The sequence below is a fragment of the Cryptococcus neoformans genome (genome assembly GCF_000091045.1).
Source record: "Cryptococcus neoformans var. neoformans JEC21 chromosome 4 sequence".
NCBI classification, from domain to species: Eukaryota; Fungi; Basidiomycota; class Tremellomycetes; order Tremellales; family Cryptococcaceae; genus Cryptococcus; species Cryptococcus deneoformans.
Genome location: NC_006686.1, coordinates 1,309,963 through 1,331,773, shown reverse-complemented (window position 1 = coordinate 1,331,773; position 21,811 = coordinate 1,309,963). Strand labels below are relative to the sequence as shown.

Sequence of the window (21,811 nt, the reverse complement as noted above, 5' to 3'; positions counted from 1 at the left end):
AGAAAGAATATTCATTCATAGGACGATATAGCACATAAGTGGTCATTAGGCACGTTAATAAGACAAAAGAGTGGTAGGGCCAGAAAGCCGACGACTATTATGCCGTCGATGCAGATGCTTGTTGGGCTTTGGCGGAAGACTCTTTGAGAGCAAGGAGCTGTTTCGACCGGAAAGTTTCATAGTGCACCTGTGCAGTGGTTTCAATGAGATCTTGCAGGTGAGTTCTGCAATATAATATCAGTTCTGTCGCGAATCAACAATCCTGGCGAAAATGACTTACCTCGTAAGGAAGTTTCGCAAGTAAACAAACTCGCAATGTCTTTCATCCTCGACGTTGATAACCCCCCACCTGTTCTTCCTTCCACGCACGGGTTTGCCATCAATGATGACACTTCGTTCAGAGCCAACGACGGCGAATGGAAGCATTTCCTAAAAGAGTATCATATTAGTTATATCAATGCTAGTTACAGAAACCACTTTACCCTAACACGCTCGTTGAGTTGAAGCTCCTCCTCGTCGAGTTCGTCAGAGTCAAAGGGAAACATTCTGATTTGATTGTGATGCATTTCGGCCAAGATCTAATACGGCGTTAGTAGTTGTCCACCGGTTGAGAGGAACAAGCTTGACATACCCGCTGTTTGAAAAGGGTTCGTTCCTCCAGAGTCAGGGAGTCGGATTTTGCAATGACTGGCACTACATTGACTACTTCGGTAAGTTTTTTGAGGACCACAATGTCAATCTTATTTTATGTCAGTCCCAGACTTTTTCAGTATTTTAAATCGTGCTTGGCTTACAGGTTTCAAAGTGTGGCCCGTGGGGTTGATGAAGAAAAGACAGCAGTGGATACGAGTATCAGGAATGAAGCGGTCTCGCATGGCTGTGAGTTCTTTACGCAAATAAGCGGAGTGCTGGTCTTTTATCTATTTTGTTTTGACGAAAATTAGTTGACAGGTCAATCAGTTATCAACTAGGAGGGGGAACGCACATATTTGATGATTGGATCCCAGCAGCCTTCGTTGTTAACATTGTCCCCATATCCGGGAGTGTCTATGATGTTCAACTTCAGTCGCACCCCATTCTCCACGATCACTAACAACAGGCCATGACATGAGCTACAATCACGCAGAAAGACTAACAGAGTGTACAAAAACGTACCGTGGGACTGAGCAGCGATTTCTGTCGTCTGACGGGGCACAATGTCTGGTTCAAACCTTCCTTTGGACTCGATGAGGTGAGAGGCAAAAAGTGTGTTGATGAGGGTGGACTTTCCGAGGCCAGTTTGCCCTACATGCGCCATCGGTCTGCGTCAGTCGCCGCAGTGTTACACCAAACACGACAGGCAGCAGCAGAACCCACCGACTACCATCACATTGAACTGGAAGCCACGCTTCAGGAGTTTATGTTCGATCTGCCGAGTGATAGCTAACAGATGGTGTTTGTCCAAGCGTTGCGCACAGTGTCAGCCTGGGTGTTCTGCGAGCCACTGGAACGAGGGGACACGCACAATCGAAACCGACATAAGAAGCGGCCGCGATCCCTTCGGGAGGTGAGGATACTAGAGAAGTCATTGTGTGTGTGGCGGTGGATGGAAGGGTGGCAAATGGTTAGCGCAGGATTGCGTGTGTTTTGTGGGAGAGGAGGAAGGATGGAGGACGGGAGGACGCGCGACCTGAGCAAGGACCGCGACAGAGTATTGGCCTGTTGGATGCGGGCACGGACCGCGGGCGGTGACCACCGGGGGCAGTGGCGGAACCAATTTTTTTGGAGGAGTGACATGAATATCTCGGATTATCTTGTTTGTGGAGAAAAGCAAAAAACAGATACTTGTAATAATGGGTGAATATGGATGTGCGGTCCTGCCCGCTCCCGTCTCGCACCACAACACCGGCGGCACCACAACAACAACAACAACAAACACGCACCGTACGGCACCACTGTCCACCCAGCGACAACCATGGCAGCCCCTCCTCCAGAGGTCTATCTTGCAGAGGGATTCGACCCGAGCACCCTCAGAGTGAGTCCCTCCCCCAGTTAGTAGACCCGCTGACCCATCGTCCCGCAGGTGCCGCAGCTTCGGCGAGTCCCGTCTCCTGTATGCTCATCACACTCCACCCTAACTGTTCATCACCTGCAGATCTGTCTTACTCGCCCATGGCAAGGGCTACCCTTCCCGCTTCACCAAGGCCGAACTCGTTCAAGAATTCATTACCCATATCACCAGCCAGGCACCCGTACGTTGACTATCTCTTAGCCACCTCACCCGGTGTCTGCTGATCTTTTTAAACTATGTAGGATCTTCGTTCAGCTGCGGCAAACGTGCAGCCGTCAAATAAAGGCATTATATCTGTCTCAGACAACGGTGACGAGACGCCTGCGGTTCCAATCAAACGACCCCGCAAATCGCGACGAGTCGCCGCGGAGCCGGTGTCGGCGCAGGCAGATGAAGCGGAACCTGGAATGGTTATCGAAGTGGAGCCTGACCGTCCTGAGCCTCCAATCAAGAAGATGCGCCCTAAAGCAAAAAATGTTGTAGTTGAGCTTGAGCAGTCTCCGGCGAAGAGAAAATCGAGGATGGGGAAACAACCGATTATTCAGGTCGAAAATGCTGATCGGGAAACAGAAGCAGAGCTCAAAGTTGGACCCACAATTGAACTGCCGACTTCCGTATGTCCTTACCATTTAAATTTTGTCATTTACTTAATGGTGTTCTAGTCCCGCCGAACAACCGGTGGCCGTGCCTCTGGGACCCCAGGCCCATCCGCCTTTGCGACTGAAGCCCCATCGTCATCTTTAGGAACAGAGAAATTTCGCACTCCTAATGCGGCTCGTACTACTTCCCAACCTCACAGTACCAGGAAAAGTGAGTCAACGGCCAAGAGTATGGATCACGTTCAGAAAGAAAGTGAAAAGGAAGATGAGATGTGGCAAATCAGCAAAGCCAGAGCGTCAAGGAGGTCTGATGGGGAACAGTCTAGCTTTTCAGACTTCAATCCCTTTCAGAGTGGGAGTGAGGAGGCCGCCGAACGTGAAAGGCGCCGTAGAAAGGTGCGTTTTTTGTGTTTTCTTCTTCCTCGACCCACCCTTAAAAGGGACAGAAACTAAAATTCTGCAGTCCTCCATCGGTCTCGGATCATCCAACAAATTAAAGACCACAAAACCTCGATCATCCGAACCAGTCCCAGCTTATGTCACGACGCCGCCTGGGATTCTTCGCCGAGTAGGTCCTAGCAGGGACAACATCCGCACCCCTCTTTCCGACGTCAAACGTGCCATGCACTCTGGCTCAGATTTAGACGCTGCGGTGGCGTATAACCAAGAAGTTCAGGAGAAACTCAACCGGATCTCGGCCAGCCATACTCGTGATGGAAGAGACGAGACTGAAGTCACCATACACTCTTCCATCAGCTCCTTCCACGGTCCAAAGTCTCTTGCTAAACGCGTCAATGACCAAATCAATCAAACTGTCCCTGCTCCTCGAGCAACTCTGCCGCTCTCCGTGCTTTTCCTTCTCCTCCTCACCTTCATATCCAACTTCCAGAAGCAATCTTCATCTATAGGCTTCTGCGACACTGGCTTGAATACCAATGAGATAGCTCTTCATCGTCAAGCATCTCGCTCAGAAGCCGAAGCGTGTCTGCTAGATAAAGCCAAACTCGACATGGTAGATAAGGACGCAGCCACGAAAATCGTGTGCGACACTACAAACTTACCGCTTATTCCTTTCTTGCCCGTTCCTACAGGCTGCACAGCGTGCCCTGCTCACGCTCAATGCTCACATGGTGAAATCGTCTCATGTGCTCCAGAATACAAACTTGTGACACACCCCATGTCCTTTCTCTCGCCTTTAGCAAACGGCTTTCCTGGCATTGGTCCTCGCCCTTTCCCGCCTGCCTGCAGGCCTGATACTGCGAAAAAACGCCTGATCGGGGCGCTTGCAAAAGCCGTGGAGAAGAGTCTTGCTCAGCATAGGGGCGATATCATCTGTCAAAGTTTGAGTCTCGATCAAGGCGAAGTGGAAAGATATGGTGTGGATGAGGAGGAACTGAGAGAAAGGTTTAGCGGACAGAAAAACTCCAAGTTGGCGCGCGAGGCGTTTGACGAGCTATTCTCTGCGGCCATCAAAGACCTGGTAGAGCATGAGGATCTGGTTGTATTCATCGATGTTGAGTGAGTCGTCTTACGCACTGTTTCAGGGAAGCATTTTGACAGCGTGTGACGTAGGAATGACAAGACCAGCTATGCTGCCGCTAGGACAGAGCTCACCCTAGCCTGTCGGGCAAAACTCGAAGCGACAGATCTGCTACACAGATGGAAGAGCCAGCTCGGTTGTAAGTCCCCCCTCCCCCTTTTTTTCCCTCTTTCAATCATAAAATGAAAGCGGCGCAATTTAATCCTACTCCATAGCTACTGCTGCCGTCCTCCTAGCGATTGCCTATATTCGCTCTGAAGTAAACCGCAGGAAGCAAGAAAAATACCGTGCCGAGGAACTGGTACAAGTCGCCTTGAAACGCTTGCAAGATCAGGAACAATTACATTACACTGACCCCGTGACTAACCCTCAACCTTTCATCCCGCGCGATCAACTACGCGACCTCGTTATGCCCCATACGGGTTCGACTGCTTCTCGCCTGAGGCTGTGGGCAAGAGTACTCGATATGGTGGAACGCAATGCGAATGTTGCAGTCAGGGATCAGGAGTTGAAGGGCGAAATCTGGAAGACTTGGGAATGGGCTGGGGTCGGAGAGAGACATGTTACTTGGGAGCAATGATGACACGTTTTATGGTTTGTTATTAATCTGTCTTGGGCTTCTTTATGCAGTTTTCAAATTTCCCTTGCATTCCTTATTTGTGGGTCATGCCATGAGTGTCGGTTCGCCTGTACAGCATACGACGGACGCGGACCTCCACGATGACTATGTTTAAGCAGGCTACGTGCGTATACATACATAAAAGTATCGTAAATGTTTATTAGACAAGGAACAAATCGGTCGAACTATCCTTTTATGATCAACCAACACTAGGCACATCCTACAAGTTTCTTCTAAGACCCCGCAGCCTAATCTAGTCTACAGTCTGTGACCGGGGACGACAGTAAATATAACGACAAATATAACTGTCAAAAGTACCGACGCTCCGACAATGATCCCAGCTCGGATGGCAATGAGCTTGCGAACATATGGTTCACGGACTCGGATAAAGTGGAAAGGGGTAGTTTCAGAGACATTGCAGGCGAATAATAGAGGTGAGAGAGAGTAATATGATGAGAGAAGAAGAACAAAGCCGAAAAGGAACGGCAAGATGAGCTAAACGGGGTGTCAGCAGGTACACAGTTGTTAAACGTTTGCAGACTTGCCCACAGTCGCGTCAAGCGTGGCTTGAAATCCAAAAAAATCAACGAAAATGCCAAAACAAATGCTCCCCAAAGGCAAAATAGGCCAGCGACTAATCTGACAATGCTTCCCAGGGGAGTCAGATTGGCAAAGGCTTTAGCTCGCAGGAACCGAGGAAAGGCATCTTGTTCAAGGGCCTTGAAGACATAGACTTTTTGAGCATGGAAAAGGTCAGGAATGAGAGGGGACACATCTCCGCTGATGGATTCAGGGAAGTTGTAAACTCTTAAGGATGGTCTACATCCTTGTCAGTGATGTTTCATTTACTCCGTAGCTCGGTACTCTTACGGTAGATAAATCTCCCTCTCCCCCCCGTCGAACAGATATCTGTAAAATATCCTCTCTGCACTTTCCAACAGCGCGTTTTTCTCAATGGCCCTATCCCTTGCGATTACTGTAGGCGCTTTGCTTTTCCTTTTACCCTTCAGACTCATCTCCTGGCTTGGTGCCGTACTTGGCCGATCTCTTTGCCTCTCTCCTCGCTGAGCCTGACTATTTATCCGCGTGGGGGACAGAGTCGAGTGTTGCGCAGGTCTACCATGTGATTCTGTATCCCGCCTCGCCCGTGTATCAAGGACGGGCGAGCGCGAGAAATCAAAATCAGTGGAACCGGGTACGGGTGATGCAATATAGGAGCCAAGGTCGGGGGAAGCTGGGCTGGGCGAAGGAGGTTCCGAAGGGAGAGAAAGGAGAGGAGCAAAGTGTGTACCGTTTGCCCGTGCGTATTCTGCGAATTCAGGCCATTCGTCTTGTATTGAACGGCCTGAGCGACGGATGTCCTGCATAAGAGGTCAATGTTGATCTGCTATACATAGACGTACCTTGAAATATGCTTTGCACAAATTCTCATGCTGTTGCACATCCAGCCAAAAATCTAACGCGTCCTCAGAAAGTTCCCTTTGCAAAAAGATCTGTGAACGCACGGGCCGACAATGAGCAATCAAACGGTAAGCTCCCACGTCAAAGTCCCGTTTCGTAGAATCTGTTTTCAACGTACATAGAAGCAGAACAAATCCAGAGGTGGTCTAGTTCTTCTGTCCAATACCTCCTGTAGGGTGGGTAAACGGCTGAGTTTCAAGTAACGTGTACCAGAAGTTCGGGGCTCATGTTTTGATGTTGTGGTTTCGGCAGTTATCTTCTCGTTGTTTTCTGCCATGCTGGCATGTCCATAAGCTGAATATCACAAGAAAAGTGGGGGGTGTCGCCAAAACGTTGATATAAAGAGCGTATAGTGTCCAAGAAATCAAAAGATAAAGAATGTAAGTTTGTGAATAGGAGTGATACAGCTTTCTGAAGCAAGGGATGGTTTATGTGTTGATGAAACATGGTTGTGTTTAGAGCATTGTATATTACGTAATAGTAAATATAAACATCATCGAGGATTGCGTCTCATCCACCACCACTTCCCATCTCTCATTTCGTTCCTCTTTACATCTTGTCCAGATCCGTTGCGACGACGCACGATATACATATCAACAAGATTTGTTCAAAAGTTTCATCTTTCTCTGACGCTTCATTTTCTTTTGGGCGCGTCCTCGCACCGCTGGTAACGATCTTATCGAAAAAGAAGCTAGGAGCAGCAGTTGTGGACTTTAGATAGTCGCCGCAGAGGGCGCAGAGGATGGACACTGCACGGGAACGTCGATTTCTTGCCACCAAGCGCCCTGCAGGTACTTTCCAATGACATCTTTTAGGTCAATCGATCTTGCCAAGTTCTTCTGGTACCCTCGGAACTGACCCTAATGATCAGTATGGAATAAGCCGATTACACATCTGGCAGCCATAACCAGTACGTTTCAACTCACATCGCTTCAACCCTCGAGGCCCATTTCTCTTCTCGAGGGGTACCTCTGACTAGCACCAACTGTTGTTCTACGGAGATCAGATCGTCGACTGCCCGTTTGACGTCAGCCATTGCAGACCCGTTAGCTGACCTCAAAAACAATCGCAATGCGGTCGTCTCCAGCAACTCGGACTGGCACTCCTTTGGGAGGCTGTGGTCCAATCTTCCTGCTATGAAAGGAATAGCTTGACGTTGGCATATCTACAAAGGTTACCATAATCAAGTGACATCCATAGTGCGTCTCAAATGTATCCACATGGGCGACACTGGAACTCACCTTGTTAGCCATCCATTGATCTCTTGAAGGGTCCGGAAGCTTGTCAGTCATTCTGTGCTTTCTATTTTGTCGGGAGTGTCTCGGGAGATCTTGAACAGAAAGATGAGAGAAGACGGCGTGGGGGCTGAGAGGAAATAGCGCAATGCACTACCTCTGTGATCTGATTGACCTCTTTTAGATGAAATTCATTTACCGGACCATCCCATGTCCTATCAAACCTAATCCACCAAAAAAGACTATACTGCCTGGCCAGAAAGGACTAGTGCTTAACTGGAAAGGACTGCTGCTGAGTAAAAATGATGGGCGTCGTCTCACGATCTCCTATGGACCCAAGTATATAATCCGCAACTATGGACTGGATTCTTTTCCTTCTTCCTATCTCAAACTTTCATCTTTTACACCTTTTCCTTCGTCTACTCAATACACATCACTGTAATGCCATATGCCCCCATTTACAACCTCCCGCCATCACCGAAACTGCCCCTGGCTCTGACGAAACTGTTGTGGTAAGCACCATTTCAGCCCTCCAAATTATCAGCAGAGCCCCTGACTTTAGGCTGGTTTGGGGTGCATAGTTGCATCTGACACGACATTATATATACACAGCAGCAGGTTTGGAAGTTACTCGCCCGCGCCATCGACCACAACCTACCCCCGACCGTTGCGAACCTCATCCTGGACGCCATTACCGTGACAAACTCCAACCATCGCCTTTTTGTCGAAGGGATCTCGGGGCTGCACTCAGTCACCCAGGCACTCAAGGAAGTGTCTGTGGAGATGGAGTTTGCAGGGGAGAACGACCTGTCGGAAGACATGGTGGCCCTCCTGGGCAACTTCCGAGAGACTCTATAAGCTTGACCACAAAAAGCATTGCTTCAACCAGATACTGATCTGCCTTGTTTTACCTCCACTTAGGGTAGAGTCTGCCAAGACCCTGAGAGATGTCCTCAGCGGCAAGGCCATGGTCGTCCAGCGGGTCGATGCCATCAAAGCGCGAATGCCTGGAAGATCCTCCTTCTGTCCCTCGCGTCACCGAACCACCTGCTCCGCCCGCCGCTCAACCGGCGGCCAGGGATTCGGGTGAAAGGAGAGGGGGTCGAGGTCGAGGACATGCTCATGATCGTGATCTCGATCGCGGGGGTCGCCGGGGTCGTGGGAGAGGAGGGAGGGCAAAGCCCGAGAGTAGCGGGGGAGCCTGGCGAGGAAGAGCTGGAGCGATCCGTCGAGCGCTTTCTCCGGCGCCCACGGTGGTGGATCCATCGGGCGGACATTCGATATCATCGGGGACCCTTTGTACCGGTGTCACTGCCCTCATAGAGGCCGGAAAACAGCTACTTGAGTTTTTATGTCCTCGATCGTTCACCTGATGTCGATCCTGGTGTCGCGGTACAGCAAGCGCTGTTCCTTAACACCTTAATGCATACGGCGGGACATTCCTTCTGTTCTTATGTCAGGGAAATCTACCACTTTTACATGTGACGGGACGACGTGGAAATTCGTCCGAGATAGATCCAAAATATCGTGTGCGGTTTCGACGTGCGTCCTCGTTTAAGCAACTTCAAACAGCACGCCGTGAGCTCCTCAGCCTCGAATGTACTGGAAATACTTGGAGCACTAGATTCAGTCGTTGGGATCGCTGAGCTCGAGAGAGTAGAAATGATGCAGCGTTCTGAAAGCAAGAAATGGTTTATAACTGAAAGATGAAACATGGTTCATGGTTTATTTATAGGACGCCATATGTTTACGTAAGAGTAAAGATGAAATTGTTGAAAAATAATTGAGTGCACGTAAGCAGGAAAAATAAGCAAAAAATATTCTCCGACCGGGATTCGAACCCGGGTCGTCCGCGCCACATTGGAAGTTGAGTTCCTGAAAAGCGGATATACTAACCCCTGTACTATCGAAGATGGTTATATTTTGGTGATAGTAATGAATATGATTAAGGTTCGTGAGAAATGGGCTTTATGTCGAGAAAACTAGATCCAAGAGGATAGTCTCACTCACAGCTGGACAAGAGATCCAAACTACTAACAAGGACAGCTGTTGATCCACTCTATGGCGAATCGATATCTTTGATGACTGAAGCGTTGAGAGGCCTAAGGTCATTCATAATTTCCGAAAAGTATATACAACCCAGCCATACCAAAGACCTCCTAAAAGCTTAGATTTCTTCCAAAAAAGCTGCATCACCCCCCAAAACTACTTCCACCTCCGCATCCCTATCTTCCTCGCCCTCATTCTCCAGCGCACCTACGATCCTCTGCCTCTTTGGCACAGGTGTCGCAGCTCCGCCGGGAAACTCGCTCGCCGCCCTCTTACCCAACTTGCGCGCTCGCATTGAAGTACCAGACCTAGCGGCCGAAGAAGCATCAGTTCCAGTATATGGAAGCGGGATGGGACTAGGGCCAACCCCTGGAATGTGGGTCGCGAGCGGGGTAGCTGCTGTGATAGAAGAAGATGGGAAGGCGGAGTGTACATGGCTATGATTGGGAGTACTGGGGGCGTCATCATGTACGACAAGTTGCTCTGGTAGGCCTGAAGGCCGAGATGAGTTGACTTCACTATTTGAAGCAAGCTGTGTGAGGGCTGCAAATGTCATGTATTCTCCCTCGCCCTCAAGCCCGGCAGGAGGAACGTTCAAACCCTCGAGTAAAGATAAGTCAACACCAGAATTGATTTGCTCAATTTGCTCGTTGGTAAGCACCTTGGGGTTTGCTCGATCTTTCGCTTCGTGCACAATTTGGCGTAAGCCAGCGTATACAGGTTGGCTCAAGAGGTCTGAAAGTTTAGGAAGAGCTTCGTCTTCTGGAGGAATAGGAGGATTATCATAAAGTCCTTTGGCCCAATCGGGATTTTCTCGTTGCACTTGTTCATCCACGTGAAATTTGAAAAGAATGATGCCCGGACTGCCTGAAAGTGGTAAACCGTCATTGTCTTTGGGGCGAAGAGTTGGAAGGGTCGATCGGTCCCATAAGTGTGCGGGTAGATGGAAGATAGGATTTGGTTGCTTGGGCTTACCCTTCTTCTTGGCACGAGCCTGCTGGTCCTGAGCAAACTCGTCGAGAATAAGGAGGAGAGTTCGCACTGCGGGAGAGAGCCAAAATTGATCAATGACTTCATGCGCTTCGCCAAAGCGAGGGCCACAGGCCAGACGGCGATAGGCATACCATTCCTCGGGAGTGTAAGCACGCTTAGGATCCGGTTGATCTTGCGTTTGCGCAGCGAAATCGATGGTCAAGAGGGTGCGATAAAGAGCTCGGAGACGGCAGGCATTAAGAGGAGACCAGTCGAAATGAGCTGTGCGACGCATGAGCAAGGACTGTTGTCGACGATATGTGTTCTGCTTTCTACGGGACAGTTCGTCTCGATGGATCTCCCCTCTCTCGCGGTGTTGTTGTTCGTCGTAACGTTTCTTGAAACCGTCAGCTTAACGCCACTGTTTTACATCGGCCTCACTCACAGAAAGCCGAGTCCAGTAGATCTTTACGGCGTCGAAAACCTTCTGCTTGTCGGCTTCGACGTCTTCATCTCCCTGTCCGGATTGCCATGCTTCCCATACATCCTCAATGACTTTGTCTATAAATGGTTTCACAGTTGAAGCGTTGATGTCAGCTCCGAAATGAGGTCTGAACTCGTCCACACCGTTAGGACTTTCTTCTGCGGTAAGTGGATGGGTTGCTGGATCAGGAAGGTCTCTAGAGCCTTTCGACTCAAAGTTAGAGACAGTGTATTCAACTCCAAGCCGGCGATTGGCCATTTTGTGCACAAGATGCTACAGAGAAGGGTCGGTTTTGTACGCCACATCATTCAAGGTGAACCTACTTCAAGCCTGATAGATCTTTTCTTTCGGCCTTCGACACCTCCTGTGGGGGTACTGCTATGGGACGCGCGCTTGTCGTCTTCGACTGCACGAAGTGTCTCGGGTTCAATAGTGGTGATTGTAGTAACTGATTTGGGAGCTCGCGATTTGCGAGGAGCACCTGGTCGTTTGCCTGCGACAGCGGAAGACGGGGATCCAGATACCAGCAAGGCATCGTATTGAGCTTTAAGAGCGTCGTAATCAGATCGCAAGACAACAGGGGATAGTTCTGGATCGAGTTGCTCGGAGACTTGCGCGTCGACGTCAGTAGAATGAACGAACGGTGTACGCAAGTGATACTAACAAGGGACGGACAAATCGACACCCAATTCGCTCGCCTTGATTTGAGCAGTCAACTCTTTCAACACATCAATCTGTCTCTTGTTCCCCTCTTTGAGCGCTTTAAGATTCTGGGCAAGGTTTTGAATTGCTCCTGCGCCGTTGAGCTCATCCAGCAAGCCTTGATGAGCATTCGTCAGATGAGTCAATTGAGCAAGACTCTTCCTCAGTCCAACGTGCAAGGGGTTGCTGTGATGTTCAGCGGTAAAGGCGGTTAGAGTGTTCTGGGCCTGTTCATGATGTTGTGGCTGTTGGCTTGACTCTGAATCAGCTTCGTGGTCGTGGACATCTGAAGGCTGCTGGTTGTGGGAGTTTGGGTCGTTGATGACTGCCTTGAGGCTTGCGATGAGCGCCTCTGCAGTATCGTCATGGTTTGGAGTGTGTTCGTGGTCCTGGAGGTGGAAGTGGTTGTCGTCCATAGCTGGTGGACGCTGTCGGTGGAGGCTGGGGAAGGGATGAGAGGTCATGTTGTGAAAAGTAGGCGTGCATAATAATAGGAATCCCCAGGAGGAACGCGGGACTAATTCCGCCCTTCGGCCAGCGCGGTGGCAGCTCCTCGACAGGAACGCCGGGGATTACTGATGTGGCACTCTTGTTCTTTGTTTACACGGTCGACCGGCCGCGCGGGTGCGGCACTGTCCGGGCAAGATCTCCCTAATTATTATTAATTATTCAAGCTCAGAAGAACGAAAGAAGTTTGTTGTGAGTTTAAAGGAGAGTTTCGGTTCTAGTCGGCCACTGCATCCTTTCAAACGGATCTTCTTTTCAGGCATCCTATATATAGCGGCATACTGCTTTGCAAAAGGTTGCAACGGAACACCACCATTTTTTCCCTACGCCTACTCTCCAGGACAGCCATCCGCCATACATCCTCAATGTCGAGGCCCATCAATCCAGACGTCGTCAACCGCGTACGCATATTTGAGCTTCCAATCCTCTTCGCACTGATCTGACATTCACAACAGCCACTTGTGATTTGCGGCCCTTCTGGTACCGGAAAATCTACCCTCCTCAAGACTCTTTTTGAGAGCCAGCCTGATACCTTTGGTTTTTCCGTCTCTCATACTACTCGAAAGCCTAGGCCCGGGGAGGAAAATGGCCGAGAATACCACTTTGTCACCAAGGAAGAGTTTATGGAGGGTGTCGGCAAGGGCGAATTTTTGGAGTGGGCCGAATTCGGGGGCAATTGGTATGTGAGATCCATCAAAATGCATATGAGCTTGGCTGAAAAGACCTTCAAGTTACGGAACTACATTTGCTGCCTTGACCGCCCTTCATCCCCGCCGATGCATTCTCGACATTGAACTGCAAGGTGTCCTTCAGCTAAAGGCTAAGGCCCCGCTCCAAACCCCTCCCCTCGAACCGGTGTTTCTCTTCCTTTCTCCGCCTTCCATTTCTCAACTTAAATCCCGTTTGTCTGGGCGAGGTACCGAGACCGACGCCTCCATCCGAAAGAGGCTCGATGCTGCCAAGGAGGAGCTGAGGTACGCGAAGGAGGGCAAATATGATGTTTACGTTGTCAACGATGATCTGAAGGTGGCTGGCGAAAAGCTTGAGAAAGTTGCGATGGGTTGGGAGGGCTGGAAGACTTGCGGTGACGTCTTGCCAGAGCTGAACTTGGCTGAACTTGACTAAATAGATCACCCATCCTAGAGATTTATCAAGTTAGATCGTTCTAGACTGTTGCTTTTATGCACATACATGCCTATCTAATTGTACACACATTGCATCTATCTGGGCGCAGGCCATGTTACGCCCCGACTCGCAGCAGCAGCAGCAGCTCCACCGGCCAAGCTTCCGATCTCTGGCTCTTCTACGTCCAACTTGCCCAATTCTTCCGCTTCTGCATCTTCTTCTTCTTCCTCCATTTGTCTCCTGATAGCTTCTTGCTCCTGCTCGTCGATGTCACTCGCTTCGCCCTCGTCATCATAGTATCGATCTTCACGGTCATTACGGGCATGAGGACCAAAGGGGTTACCACCAGGTCCGGACCGAGGAGAGTCCGAAATATTCATATCCCGCATAAGACGCTCAAGCTGAGCTTTTTTGTCTGCTTCGGTCTGTGCGGCCCGCTCAGCTGCCAAACGATCTAGTTCAGGTTTGTAATCGCTAAATCATATTAGCCAATCGAAGAGCTAAACAATAATACAACATACGTCTCATATTCCTTTCTGGCCTCTTCTACCGCACTAAAAAATGCCTTCATACCCTCTCCGGTCATCGCGCTCACACCCACCGCCTGAAACTGATCAGTTCTTTCCCAGAGCCCAATTAGCTGATCCGGCTTACCCTCAAATTGTTATAGAACTCCTCCAGAACAAGGTTCATACTTGACATTAGGCTGTTCACATAACTTCCTTCCCCATGCTCGTCTCTGCTCTTATCGTTTAACGCTTCTTGATATTTTTCAAAGTCTGTCATCCAGTCCAGGGCAAACTCATGAGGTTGCACATCGATTTTGTTGAATACTATGATGAATGGTAATTTCGTTTTGTAAAGTATAGAACAAGCGTAAAGCATGTTACTCATGAAGGTAACGGGGGACGCAGTTCGCGGTGTGTCGACAATGTAGGCAACGACGGTGGGAAGAGAAGAAGCAATAGCATCCGTTATGATAGCACCAGACGCGGACCAGGTGAAGATTTCGATCTGTCCTGGGGTGTCCACAAGGATATAGCTGTGTCTCTGTCAGTTCACAGGCTCAACTGATTGGGACATATGCACTCACTCAACAGTCTCCGCCCGCTTCTCCACATACCCCAATACCTGATCAAATTTTGTGGTAAACAGATTTAACGCTGTTAAGATACCACCGTTGGGGCCGAGCTTGTACTGCTTCATGACTTCTTTGTAATCGACCGTATCCCGGATGTCAATGTTCGCTGAGTAAGGCATGTGCGTTACGGCAGGGTCAAGATTGAGAATATACGGGGGGGTATTCTTGGAATGGAGGTGGGAGTTAAGTCGTTGCATGAGGGTCGTTTTGCCCTGTATTTTAATGAAGGCTGTTAGTGGAGGGGACCAAAGAGGAAAAGCTAGAACGAAAACACACCGATCCCGCCATGCCAATACAGAGGATGACGACAGGCTGTTTCTTGCCCTCGACGGAAGGGGGGTTGGTGCTGGAAGGTCCAGCTTCAGATGTGGCAGGGGCGGACATGCTGTTGCTGTAACTGGAGGGTGGTTATACAGATAAAAAGAGATTATGTCAAACAAGAGAAACTTGCTGATGAATGAGCTGGTATAATAGTATCCTGACTTTGTACGTAGTAACGATAAAATATGAATGATTTCCTCGCGTTTTCCCTACGAGTACTATTTATGTTTATTTGCTGCCGTTGATGGGGTCTTCCGTCACTCCTCATGCTTTTCCATCTCCTTATTCTTCTTGCTTCATCAGCATGTTGATTCTCCACCATATTTTGTTCAAGTTGGCCCTGTGAATCGCATGAATGCCTAGTTCCTTGTCCGTCTTCCCTGCAGTATATCACTACAGCATCTTTGAACCAATTTGGCACAACACACGAGCAGGCGTGGATCAATCAATAATTTTAGTAGTGCTGCTGCTGACGCTCGCTACTAATAACTCTTACCGCTCCAAAATGAAGAAAGCATGATATGGTATCATATATATGACGATCGTCTTCTTGGAGCATTTGCAAATTTCCAGTTTCTATGCCTGTCTTCATTTCTTCAAAGCACAAACTAGTTTTCGATTTCAAACTGAAAGACGATATGCGTCTTCGGTGCTGATTTGAACTAGTAAACCTTCCCATGTCCTTAAACGCCGTTTCCCACAGTCCAATTATACGGCTGGAAAAGGGTCCCCAACTTTCGTGCCCTTTCTTTATTCAACGCCACGTCCATTTTCCTCGGTCTTCTCCATTTGCGAGCTTCCAGCCCCAGGATGTTGCCGATGACTTCTTGGGCAAAGTATCTAATTTTTCCCAGTCAGCCTTCCATGTTAATGTACTAATTCTGATAAGCTTGCAAACTCAAATTTACCTTGGGAACTCGCTCTCGGACATTGCTCCACCCACATCGCCTTCCTCGTCTTCTCCTCCTCCTGCTCCACTATCTTTGATACCTTCAATCACATGCCCGTAGCCCTTCTCGCCTTTATAATCCCACTGAACCATGAAATATGGCAAGTTCGGTACCATCATCCTCCTAAAGCCACCTGGTCTCGAGGAGAAATCAATTAACTTCTTGTGTTGCGTCCATTCTCCTTCAGAAGAAAGAATCGATTCACGGAAATAGGCAGGAAGATCTTGGAATATGTCAAAAGGCACAGGAATAGCTTCTATGTACGAGTGCCGCTGGGATTTGAAGGAGGTGATGGTTTCGAAAAAGATAACGCCATGGTTTGATTGAGCGTGCATGCGCATAAGGCACTTCATGAAGTTCTGGAAATTAAAGCGTGTGGGATGAGCTGATAAATTTACTAACGACGTGTTTTTATTAGACTGTAACTCACGCGGACTTCGTCCCAATCATCATCTTCCATCTCCAGCATACTCAGGTGGTGCTGCAAAGGCACGATCAGACAGTGCCCCGGTACAAGTTCTTCGTATTGCGTGCAGCACATGTACGTGCGTGTACCAAGAGCAACAATGGCGGTTTGCGGAGGACGGTCGTCTTGGTAGCAAAGTGGACATGTATCGAGCGCTTTCTTTGTTCGAGCATAATCTGTTCCAACATTTCGCCTTGAGCCAAACATCCTAGAAACGAGTCATGGGAGTCAATTTCAACTTACCATTTATGGCAAAGGCCCTTTTCAATGCGTCGCTCTTCATCTTTTTCCTGGCCAGCTTATCCGCATTATCATCCATATAGTCAAGGTCATCTTCAAACTTGCCATCCGTTGCAATAGCCCTCGCCATCTCAGCATCCAGGTTTTTCTGGTCCGATGAACCTGCGCCAAAACGTTCTTGTCGCACAAGTTCCCCCAGAGATTGAATATCATCATCCGCGTTATAGCGTAGGAGGTTGCCTTGCTTGTCACGGGTCTCGAACTTGGCGTCCTTCTGCTTCCGATTTCCCGGTCTGACGACCGATTCATCTTCCTTGCCAGTGCCTACATCATACAGCTTCCCTCTCCCGTCCAATGTAGGAAGAACCTGCACTTCTATCCTGTTGCCTTTTTCATCCATCCTGCCGAGTTGGCCCTGTATCCCCTCATTATTCCCCTCCCACAGTCCTGCACCTGCACCCACACCCGCATGTGCTCGCTCGCTCCGCTCACGCTCGATTTCGTATTCGTCCTCCAATGCGGAGGCATTCGGATCGTCCATAAGTTTGGAACGCAGAACGGCGGCTTGAAGTTTGTTGAGCTGTTCAGTTGAAAGAGGGGGTTTCGAAGAGGTTGGATCCACAGCACCGGATTCATGCTCAGGCCCAGGGGGGGAGGGACCAGTGAATGAGCGGGTGAGGGTGGTAGGAGTGAAAACGCTAGGGATAGGAGTACCGACCTTCATCGGAACAACACCACTAGAGCCAGACCTCACTCCACTTTCAAGCTTTGGTGTTCCAAGTCCACCATTGTCACGGCGAAGTGTATCAAGCCTCCCAGCGCTGCTGACAGGCGTCGTGCCCTGTTCTAAATCTTCACCAGGTCGACGGAAACCCGTTCGAGAGCCAGGTCGATTGCCACTGCCACCACCAGTGCCAAAAGTTTGCTCCCCAGTGGTGCGGTTAGCAAACATGAATCGGCGACCTGCATCGGGAGTCCGCATACCGGAAGAGTTGCCGGAAGGAGTGGTGGGCCTGGAGGAATCGGAACTGGGCCCAACAGGTCTACTGACACCCCGCGATTTGCGTCGCGCTTCACGATCGTCTAGATAACGACGTTCTTCAAGAGCTTCATTGAACTCATCAAGTGATCCGTAGCGTTCAAGAGCCACTTCTTCTACGGGTCGAGACTGTTCTTCTGCCTGCTCATACAGACGCTTGAGTTTCATCATTCGCCACTGGTAACCAGGTCCACCAAATGTCGTCTTTTTTTCTAGGAATATGATCAGTAAAGGACAAAAGATGTAATATATGGGTTGCAATACCTTTAACTTCGTATTCATCGACATTTTTCCCCTCGAGGAGTTGGGTGTTGAGTTCGAAACGGTCGTCGACCACGAGCTTTTCAAATTGCATGTATCAGCTTATCCGTGAATGCCAGGTGCAAAACTGACCTGGGAAGGGTCTGGCTTATCCGATCTAGGATCCTTCCTCTTATGTTCTATTCCCATGGAGGAAAAGAGGTCCACATTCGAAACGGAGGTCCTATCATCAGGCTGCCCATCTCCGTACCTGTCCGCTGTATCAGCGGCAGACTTGACAGCGCTATGGGGCACATCGTCCCTCGGGGTCGGGACAATGGCAGAAGACACCGATGGCTCCAGCATCCACGAATCGCGCTGCCGGCCTTCTGAGCCTGTTGCTGTGGAGAGGGGAAGAGAAACTTTCGGACCAGAAGGATTCGACGTTAGAGGGAGAGAGTCGGCGGTGGGGATGTTCGCGACAGCATTGGTAGGATCCAATGATTTTTCTACCCACATACTAGGGTCATCGTCCAACACCTGAAGAGTATGGTCATCATCTGTCCTCCTCTCCTTCTTGAGCCGTTTTCTCTCTCTCCTCTGCTCCTCTTCAATCTGGTCTGCATCTTGCTTGTCCCGATCCCTGTGAGTTCGATGTCTATGAGGCCTGTCGTGGCGGTCATGCCTTGAGCCGTGTCTGTGAGTGTCCCGATCCGTGTTGGTGCTGTCTCTCCCCATGTCGATGCTGTATTCATACAGTCGAAAGGGATCCCAGCTTCCTTTCACACTCCTCCTGTCTTCCAGGGCACGCTCTAGGCCGATCAACAGTGACGTCTTTTTACGTAAACACAAAATTTAATTCTTCCCCCCCTGAGCACGCGCCTCTGGTTTGTCCAGCGGGAACTGGCCATACATCCATACGCTTCTTTCACCCCAATTTCCTTCTCTTTTCCTTCCTTCTTTGCTTCCGTCCTCGATTATCTATCAAACGACTGCGCCATCGTACCCCACAATGGAGTCCAGGAACCTCGACCACAGGCGTAACAACTTCAAGGGAAAGACCCAGTTCTCAGCACAAGAGGTGCGGATGTCTCGGTGGCCAAAACACGGCCCTAAATTATGGCAGCGTGCTAATATTTCATACCTTTAAACAGCTCCGTCGCCGAAGGGAGGAACAGCAGGTTGAAATCCGTCGTCAAAAGGTTAGCCTTCAAATCATCTCGCCACAGTCTACATTGCACTTTTTCCATGCCCAATCAAAGCTGTCAAGCAGTTGGGTCCTGCATCAGAGTGGCCAGCACGGAATATTTTGTATGCTGACCAGCGTTTTGTGCTACTGTAGCGAGAAGAAAACCTTGCCAAGCGACGAAACCTTCAATCTGTCATTACCGACGAAGGCATCGAATCCGACGATGAGGCTTCCATGGATTCTACAGCCCTTGGTGATGTCCTTCCTGGAATGCTTCAAGCTGTTTACAGCGAGGATGCCAATGCCCAGCTGGATGCTACCATGAAGTTCAGAAAGTGAGTCGGTGTATAAGGGGCTTTGCCTTCTCAGGTCTGCTTACTACATATATTAGACTTCTTTCAAAGGAAAAAAATCCACCGATTGACAAAGTCATTCAATGCGGCGTCGTGCCCCGATTCGTCGAGTTTTTATCCAGCACTAACTCAATGCTCCAATTTGAGGCTGCTTGGGCTTTGACCAGTGAGATTACATTGCTAGAAATACACTCCGCTCGGAGCTGATAGCTTTATCTTGAAAGACATCGCCTCTGGAACTTCTGAACACACTCAAGTAGTTATTGGTGCAGGCGCTGTACCGCACTTCATCGCCCTCCTTTCTTCCAGTGTTCTCGATGTGAGGGAGCAAGCGTAAGTGATCCCACGGGAATTGTGAATACAGTCTAATCTCTTCACAAGGGTTTGGGCTCTTGGTAACATTGCGGGTGACTCTCCTAAATGTCGAGATTACGTTCTTGGGGAGGGTGCTCTTCAGCCTTTGCTTGGCCTCCTCAACGAGAACCACAAGCTGTCGATGATTAGGAACGCCACTTGGACTCTGAGTAATTTCTGTCGAGGCAAGAATCCCCAGCCCGAATGGGAGCTCGTATGTCGTCTGCCTGATCCTTTTTAGAATACCTGCTAATGATCTATGCAGATTTCGCCTGCCCTCACTGTTCTTACCAAGCTCATCTACTCTCTCGATGATGAGGTTCTAATTGATGCTTGTTGGGCCATTTCGTATCTTTCAGACGGCTCCAACGATAAGATACAGGCTGTTATCGAAAGCGGCGTTTGCAGGCGATTAGTGGACCTCCTCATGTGAGTATTTATGTTTTGTAATTGGATATTGCGACTAACTAGTTGGATCTAGGCATCCTTCTACCGCGGTCCAAACTCCTGCTCTCCGATCTGTCGGCAACATTGTCACTGGTGACGACCTCCAAACTCAGGTCGTCATCTCTTCCGGTGCGCTTCCCGCTCTTTTGAGCTTGTTATCTTCTCCCAAAGAAGGCATCAGGAAAGAGGCTTGTTGGACAATCTCCAACATCACCGCGGGTTCTCCCATGCAGATCCAAGCCATCATCGATGCGTGAGTGGCAGTAATACCCATGTCATCTCACAATAATGGTTCCTGACCACTTGATGCCAGTAACATTGTCCCTCCCCTCATCAACATCCTCGCCAACGCTGATTTCAAAACCAAGAAGGAAGCATGTTGGGCCATCTCCAATGCCACTTCTGGTGGTCTCCAGGAACCTAACCAAATCCGATACCTCGTCTCTCAGGGTTGCATCAAGCCCATGTGTGACCTTCTTACTTCTATGGACAACAAAATAATTCAAGTTGCCCTTGACGGTCTTGAGAACATCCTCAAGGTTGGAGAGGTTGATAAGGATGCGGCGGGTCCCGGTGGCGTGAACAAGTATGCGCAGTACATTGAAGAGGCTGGCGGTATGGTTGCTATTCACAACTTGCAACATCATGAGAACTTGGAAATCTACAAAAAATGCTTCTACATCATGGACAGTACGTTTAAACATCAGTCTTAAGATATCATCTAACTGGGCTGACGATTGTTTATAGAGTTCTTCCCCGATGAGGAAGAGGAGGAAGCTGATGCCGCCGCCCCTGCCGTCGACGCTTCTGGCCAGTACGCTTTCCAATCCGATGGTATGTTGCCTTAATCTACGTTTGACGTTTGAAGTCTTCCTTTTTTGTTGTATGCGCTTACCCTGTCTCTTGCAGTTGCTGCTCCCCAGGGTGGCTTCAACTTCGGCGGCCAGTAGAGCCAAGCCCCTTCACCTTCTCTCGAGCCCGAGGATTTACACCCGCACTATATTCCTCACTTTTTCGGCTCTTGAAACATGTACACCGACTTCAAGTTTCCTATTCATTTTTTTACATTCACTGCTACCGATGGGCCTCTTCTTCGTGACCATCTTTTTATCATCTTAGCGAGCTTCACGTAATTTCCGCGGATTGTGAGATTCAAGGAACGTTTGCCACCCTTTTTGCGGGTTCCTCCCAGCATACCATCATTATCTTCTTTTTGCCAAACATTCGTAAGCGAGGGGCAACTGCTTTATTCAGACCCTTCATTTATGCGCTTCCTCCATTCCCCGTTCACCCATGACAGTCACATACAAGAACCAAGTTTTCATTAGCATCGTTTCTATCTCGTACTTTCATTGGCTATGGTTTTCGTTAGACTAGTTAAGACGTGCAAGCAGCCTTCTTACAATTGTCTTTTTCACGCTTTTTTTTTCAAAAAAATTTATAAACAAAAACCTCTTTCGTATACTAATCATGGTACGAAATTGGCGGATCTTTTATTTATGCTTCTGCGATCGAAGAAGACGTGAGTCTTCGTGGGGCTTATTTTCCTGGGAAATATTTTACAGTGTGTACCTCCTTATGTAGTAGGGCTATGGGGTGGCAAGGAAAGAGAGAAGGGAGGGGGCAATTGATATTCAAGCTTCGTTTGATAGGCGAGGGAATGAACAGAGCACTTGATATCTTTCACTTTTCGTACGTATTTGTTTCGGAATAATAACAATCCAATCG

The 21,811-nt window shown here is 49.1% G+C and overlaps 8 protein-coding genes and 1 non-coding gene across 9 annotated transcripts; 3 read left to right on the top strand and 6 right to left on the bottom strand.

Annotated features, from left to right (window-relative positions):
* Positions 1–14: 14 nt before the first annotated feature.
* Positions 15–1,644, bottom strand: CND04860 (septin ring protein, putative). The gene is made up of 9 exons (XM_570079.2): positions 1,505–1,644; positions 1,357–1,422; positions 1,156–1,284; positions 986–1,089; positions 795–920; positions 632–739; positions 483–578; positions 281–429; positions 15–224 (listed from the first exon to the last, which is right to left on the bottom strand). Exons 1-9 carry the CDS (start codon positions 1,566–1,568, stop codon positions 98–100), a joined length of 969 nt encoding a protein of 322 aa, XP_570079.1. The 5' UTR covers positions 1,569–1,644; the 3' UTR covers positions 15–97.
* A 246-nt stretch (positions 1,645–1,890) lies between these two features.
* Positions 1,891–4,850, top strand: CND04850 (expressed protein). The gene is made up of 8 exons (XM_570488.2): positions 1,891–2,014; positions 2,063–2,076; positions 2,135–2,231; positions 2,293–2,664; positions 2,713–3,045; positions 3,113–4,167; positions 4,222–4,328; positions 4,405–4,850. Exons 1-8 carry the CDS (start codon positions 1,955–1,957, stop codon positions 4,767–4,769), a joined length of 2,403 nt encoding a protein of 800 aa, XP_570488.1. The 5' UTR covers positions 1,891–1,954; the 3' UTR covers positions 4,770–4,850.
* Positions 4,834–6,677, bottom strand: CND04840 (bud site selection-related protein, putative). Its single transcript, XM_570417.2, has 5 exons — positions 6,388–6,677; positions 6,212–6,301; positions 5,679–6,169; positions 5,354–5,627; positions 4,834–5,303 (listed from the first exon to the last, which is right to left on the bottom strand). Exons 1-5 carry the CDS (start codon positions 6,544–6,546, stop codon positions 5,067–5,069), a joined length of 1,251 nt encoding a protein of 416 aa, XP_570417.1. The 5' UTR covers positions 6,547–6,677; the 3' UTR covers positions 4,834–5,066.
* Positions 6,678–9,324: 2,647 nt separating this feature from the next.
* CND04820 lies at positions 9,325–9,417 on the bottom strand. Its single transcript has one exon. It is a non-coding gene; the product is annotated as a tRNA-Glu (tRNA).
* Positions 9,418–9,593: 176 nt separating this feature from the next.
* CND04810 (expressed protein) lies at positions 9,594–12,184 on the bottom strand. The gene is made up of 4 exons (XM_024657079.1): positions 11,674–12,184; positions 11,333–11,619; positions 10,971–11,282; positions 9,594–10,922 (listed from the first exon to the last, which is right to left on the bottom strand). Exons 1-4 carry the CDS (start codon positions 12,173–12,175, stop codon positions 9,672–9,674), a joined length of 2,352 nt encoding a protein of 783 aa, XP_024512614.1. The 5' UTR covers positions 12,176–12,184; the 3' UTR covers positions 9,594–9,671.
* Positions 12,185–12,430: 246 nt separating this feature from the next.
* CND04800 (guanylate kinase, putative) lies at positions 12,431–13,435 on the top strand. Its single transcript, XM_570490.2, has 3 exons — positions 12,431–12,619; positions 12,674–12,897; positions 12,950–13,435. The coding sequence occupies exons 1-3, from the start codon at positions 12,584–12,586 to the stop codon at positions 13,341–13,343; spliced, it is 654 nt and encodes a 217-aa protein (XP_570490.1). The 5' UTR covers positions 12,431–12,583; the 3' UTR covers positions 13,344–13,435.
* CND04790 (aerobic respiration-related protein, putative) lies at positions 12,937–14,963 on the bottom strand. Its single transcript, XM_570415.2, has 6 exons — positions 14,761–14,963; positions 14,437–14,696; positions 13,998–14,385; positions 13,865–13,947; positions 13,410–13,817; positions 12,937–13,357 (listed from the first exon to the last, which is right to left on the bottom strand). The coding sequence occupies exons 1-5, from the start codon at positions 14,866–14,868 to the stop codon at positions 13,439–13,441; spliced, it is 1,218 nt and encodes a 405-aa protein (XP_570415.1). The 5' UTR covers positions 14,869–14,963; the 3' UTR covers positions 12,937–13,357; positions 13,410–13,438.
* Positions 14,964–15,185: 222 nt separating this feature from the next.
* CND04780 (conserved hypothetical protein) lies at positions 15,186–18,496 on the bottom strand. The gene is made up of 6 exons (XM_570413.2): positions 17,894–18,496; positions 17,765–17,840; positions 16,465–17,712; positions 16,186–16,397; positions 15,714–16,114; positions 15,186–15,645 (listed from the first exon to the last, which is right to left on the bottom strand). Exons 1-6 carry the CDS (start codon positions 18,476–18,478, stop codon positions 15,489–15,491), a joined length of 2,679 nt encoding a protein of 892 aa, XP_570413.1. The 5' UTR covers positions 18,479–18,496; the 3' UTR covers positions 15,186–15,488.
* A 177-nt stretch (positions 18,497–18,673) lies between these two features.
* CND04770 (Importin alpha subunit, putative) lies at positions 18,674–21,760 on the top strand. Its single transcript, XM_570493.1, has 11 exons — positions 18,674–18,821; positions 18,895–18,942; positions 19,083–19,264; positions 19,321–19,448; positions 19,507–19,615; positions 19,664–19,850; positions 19,902–20,065; positions 20,118–20,336; positions 20,397–20,773; positions 20,831–20,917; positions 20,993–21,760. Exons 1-11 carry the CDS (start codon positions 18,753–18,755, stop codon positions 21,031–21,033), a joined length of 1,611 nt encoding a protein of 536 aa, XP_570493.1. The 5' UTR covers positions 18,674–18,752; the 3' UTR covers positions 21,034–21,760.
* The last annotated feature ends 51 nt before the right edge of the window (positions 21,761–21,811 follow it).